Source organism: Oncorhynchus masou, chromosome 31, assembly GCF_036934945.1.
Source record: "Oncorhynchus masou masou isolate Uvic2021 chromosome 31, UVic_Omas_1.1, whole genome shotgun sequence".
NCBI lineage: Eukaryota > Metazoa > Chordata > Actinopteri > Salmoniformes > Salmonidae > Oncorhynchus > Oncorhynchus masou.
The window spans coordinates 33,906,345-33,910,791 of NC_088242.1; the positions used below are offsets into that span (position 1 = coordinate 33,906,345).

The window sequence follows — 4,447 nt, forward strand, 5'->3', positions numbered from 1 at the left end:
GCTAGGAAAAACTCCCTAGAAAGGCTGGAACTTAGGAATAAACCTAGAGTGGAACCAGGCTGTGAGGGGTTGGCCTGGTTCTGGATGTGCCGGGTGGAGATTATAACAGAACATGGCCAAGATGTTCAAATGTTCATAGATGACCAGATGACTGTTTGTGTCTGCTCTCAATTGCTTGATTGTTTGAACGGGTCACCCCTGTATGAATATACTTTTGTAATAAGAGTCACACTACTTTTATAATTTGTGTACCCTGTTTAGTCACAAAATGTCATCAAGAATGTTGTACTTGAGCTTTAGACAATGGTATTTTGCACATACAGTGATCCCAGCTGGATAATACTGCTTAGACAACATAATCATTTCATACATAAAATCCAGATTAAAAAGTCAGGAGTCTTTCACCCTATAAACATTAGATTTGTTTTTATTTCTAAAAGGAACACAGAAAACAGTAAACCATTTCTCACACACAGAGACCTTTCCTTGCATTAGAAAAAACCATGCTGGTGGTTAGACACCACGGCTTGTGTCATAGCCCTTTACATTCGGCCGTATTTCCATTTTAGAAACAAAGTAGCTAACAGTGTTCACCACTGTCTGGTAAACACTGAAGCCTCAGTCCCAAGCATAGCCCTCGAACCCGGACCTATTTTCCATTCATTTCCCTTTTAAGCACTTCCCTTACTTACTCATACATTCGTTAAATAACATCCCCACTGCCCCTCACTCTCTTCACCCTTTTTTTACCCATAGGAGACAATTCACATAGCATGGGTCCACGAAACACATTGAAGATAGCACAGCACATTCGTACAGTAGCAGCAAACATTTTGAAGAGCAGGTTAGGAAGAGCACATTGAATGTGTTTGCATGTGAAGGATTTTCACAAATACCATGGAGGTAGAAAAAATGCTAACTGAAAAAAGGGAGGTGCTCCATTTAGGTCTACACCTAATTGATAATATGCTGGGGTATCGTCATGCATATTTACCTGTATTGCTTTTCATTTTTTCACCTGAAAGTCTTCAATCAAATGGTACCATGGCATTTTAGACAACTTCAATATGAAGTACTTTATGTTGTACCAAATGATTCCACTTTCAACTTCTTATTCTTTCACATGTTAAAGGCATACCATATTTCGGTCAGTGCAAAGTCGTGTGCTCTGGCAACAATGTCTGGCAACATTCGGGTGACTTACTTACATTGTACTGATATTCTGGTGGCTTGCCGTACATCTAACACCAAGGAATAGTTTCAGCTATTATAGGGCAAGTAAAGCTAATTATGTTGATATACTGTAAACTCACCAAAACAGCACTCCATGTACAAAATGCTAAACCTAAAGGCTAAAAATATGAATTAAAGTGCAGGCTCCCAAATTTGGAGTGGTCTTTCTGTTTTTGAAAACAGCTTTACTCACTGTGTATACAAGTGGTGACGTAACGCCATTGTATTACAAACTGCTTAACGGACAAACAAAGTAACATCACAGAGGAAGGCATCTATGTTACGACAAATCATAATTTAACACATTTCCAAATCTATAAAATGCTTTAGTTCACTGCATAAATTGAGTACACTATTATATCAGAGCCTTTAATGCCCTTTGCAATTTGTAATTAATTCTATGCAATTTAAATCATAATATTTGTGTGGCTATGATGGCATATTACCACAATGCTTTATGTTGTGTACAGGTACACAATGATTAGGGGGTTAACTGGATGACAACAACAGGATCAAATGGTTGTTTATAGATTTCTGTTTCTTCACATATACCCACAAAACATGAAGAGACAGCACATTCTGAACCTTTCCACTGCAGTGACAAAAACAAAGATGTCCATTCTTAGGGCCCCACAATGACCGCAACTGTTGACGCGCGAGTCATCTTAACGGTTCAGATTGTGGTTATATCTTCATTGTTGGGGGGGGGGGGCAGCCGGCACTCTCATATGAACACACAGTTAAATGTTCTGCTATCGCTCAAATGGAGTTGATGTTATGAGAGCATCTTGTGGATTTCTCATAAGGCCGTGTTGTGGCTTCACCAGTATGGGGCTGTGGTCTCTATGCGTCCCCGGCTCTGCCATTCAGGGAAGAATCCACTGGACGTTCTCGGGCTCCCGAACTGGTCAAACTCCATCTCCGGCGTCTTGCCGTCTCTCTTGAACTCAACTGGTGCGGTGGTCTGGATGATGGGATTGCTGGTCTGGTCAGCATCTGTGTCGTTGTGGAGCAACTTGTAGTTCTTCTCATCGTTGTTGTCCCAGTACGTCTGATCCTGGGTAGTGAAGCATATGCAGAATTCTACACGCTCCTGTGAGGGCACAGAACTTGGCAGGTCGACGGTGAAAGCGAAGGTGTCCGTGTCCAAACAACCGTACACATTGTTCAGGTACGTACATGAAACGTCCGTGTGTGTTTCCCATGAGTCAAACGTTATCCGTATGGAAACCAGTTTCTCAAAGCTTACATTCCTCACTTTCACAGTGCCAGTGAGTGACCGTTCCTGGAGCGTGCAGTTCTCCAGACACACTTGGTTCTTCTTAAGCCGGTTCCTGAAGTCAAGATAATCTGCAGCAGGCTGAGGGAAGTCCAGAGTGAAACTTTTCTCTATGGAGACCTTCAGGCCGGTGGTGGCATTGGCCAGGTCCGACAGGTCAAATTGCAGGTCAGACAGTGGGTCCTCCTCAAACTCCTTGAAGACGTGGATGGCCGTTAGGGACATGCCTTTTGAATCGGCAAAGACCACCCGCTTCTTCCCGCTGGCCTTGGGACTCTTCCATCCCTGGCTGGAGGCCTCTGCCTCCTGCTTGGAGCTGATGCACGGCCTCAGTGGTTTGTAGCAGTTGGCCAGGCTTCGCGATCGGCAGTCCTCGTACGTGCTGAAGAAGCTGCGGAGGGGCGGAGAGCTTGCCAGGCAGATCCTCATGGCTACATCTACTGGCATGATGGGACCTGGCATCGGCCTGGTGTCCAACATGTGTAGGACCCTGTTGAAAAAGAAGACCGCACCAAGAGGACAACGGGGTTCTAGGTGAAACTGTTATATGTTCAGTTGAAACTGAACATAGTCAAGCCCATACAGGATGTGGTCAAAGAAAGTAATAGAACTCATGTCAGAAGTCTGTACACAGGCTATGCTGTGTCAGAGGTAACAGTATTTTAGGCATACTCAAACCACACTTCCGTAGTAATATTGTATGCAGAAAAGCTTTCATTATTTTTGGGGGATTGATGTAGTTCATTAATTGAAAGAGACCTGTCATCTAAATTAATCCAATACAGATGTGTAAAAGTATTCAATACATTTGTTCCTGGAACAGTTTGAAAATCTACACTGATAATAATGCTCAAAATAGTTTATAGCAGGCTATAATAATCGTATGTAGGGAGCTACATTGTATACTTTTACAGTTCAAATAGGCCTAATTATTATCCAGAAAATATTCAGCAATAGCTTACAAAAGTCCAGAAGATAAACAGCTATCCAACTTTCAAGTCCTTGCTCACACGATAATAGCCATGCCACATAGACTATAGGTTATTCGTTTTCATGTAGATCATGGGGGCAGTAGGCTTGAGTATAAATAGGTGACCTTTTATCTAGCTCTATGCAACAATACTGGCCAGTCAATGAAAATGTAATAAAAAGTATCACAGGCATAAGAAAACTGGTCAGTGATTCAATTTATGATATTTCATCCACAGATGTAATCTCACCTGTGATTGAAAAACTATTATATTTAAGAAACTTTTCGTTTTTATTAATTGCGCAGTTCAAAATTCATGCCCCATCCAATGACAGTAGTTCCATCGAAGCGCTTCATATTTGACGCACTGTGAGCTTACCTTGTGCAATTCATTGGAAAGCGTTGAAACAGCCAAAAACCTTAAAAGTTGCTGATGAATAAACGGACTAACTTCATAAGAACAGAATTGTGTTATTATTTATTTTGCCTTTCCAATGAAGGTTGAGGACCCTGAATGCTGCGTGGCACGCCCACTTCACCTCTGCAGTCCAGCTGTACTGACAATGGCTTAGGCGCTCTCCAGTCTCCATCTGTACATCCAGACGATTCGCATACTGCTTCAAATTAACCCCGGATGATAGCCAATGGTAAAGCCAAACGCCGAGCGCTCGAGCAATCAGCGACCAGCTCAGCGTTGCGCGTCTACCGTCCTACCCGAGGTGCTGAAATGTCTAGTCGGTTCGGGTTACGTTGCAGGATGGGGAGTGGAGGAGAAGATTTAGATTTTGAGTCATAATAGACCTCTACTGGTTGTTTTTATGTTTAGCAACTAAATATGTGCATGTCAATAACAATAATAATAGTTTGTAGTCTATACGTTATATACATCTATAATACCATGTCTCATAGTTTGAAGACAGAACTTAGGCATTTTGTACACACCATTAGCCTATTTGTGAAATTAC

The 4,447-nt window shown here is 42.1% G+C and overlaps 1 protein-coding gene across 1 annotated transcript; it reads right to left on the bottom strand.

The window, feature by feature from the left end:
• Positions 1-411: 411 nt before the first annotated feature.
• On the bottom strand, positions 412-4,217 carry LOC135523853 (protein phosphatase 1 regulatory subunit 3C-B-like). Its single transcript, XM_064950824.1, has 2 exons — positions 3,862-4,217; positions 412-3,002 (listed from the first exon to the last, which is right to left on the bottom strand). Exons 1-2 carry the CDS (start codon positions 3,873-3,875, stop codon positions 2,054-2,056), a joined length of 963 nt encoding a protein of 320 aa, XP_064806896.1. The 5' UTR covers positions 3,876-4,217; the 3' UTR covers positions 412-2,053.
• Between the last annotated feature and the right edge of the window lie 230 nt (positions 4,218-4,447).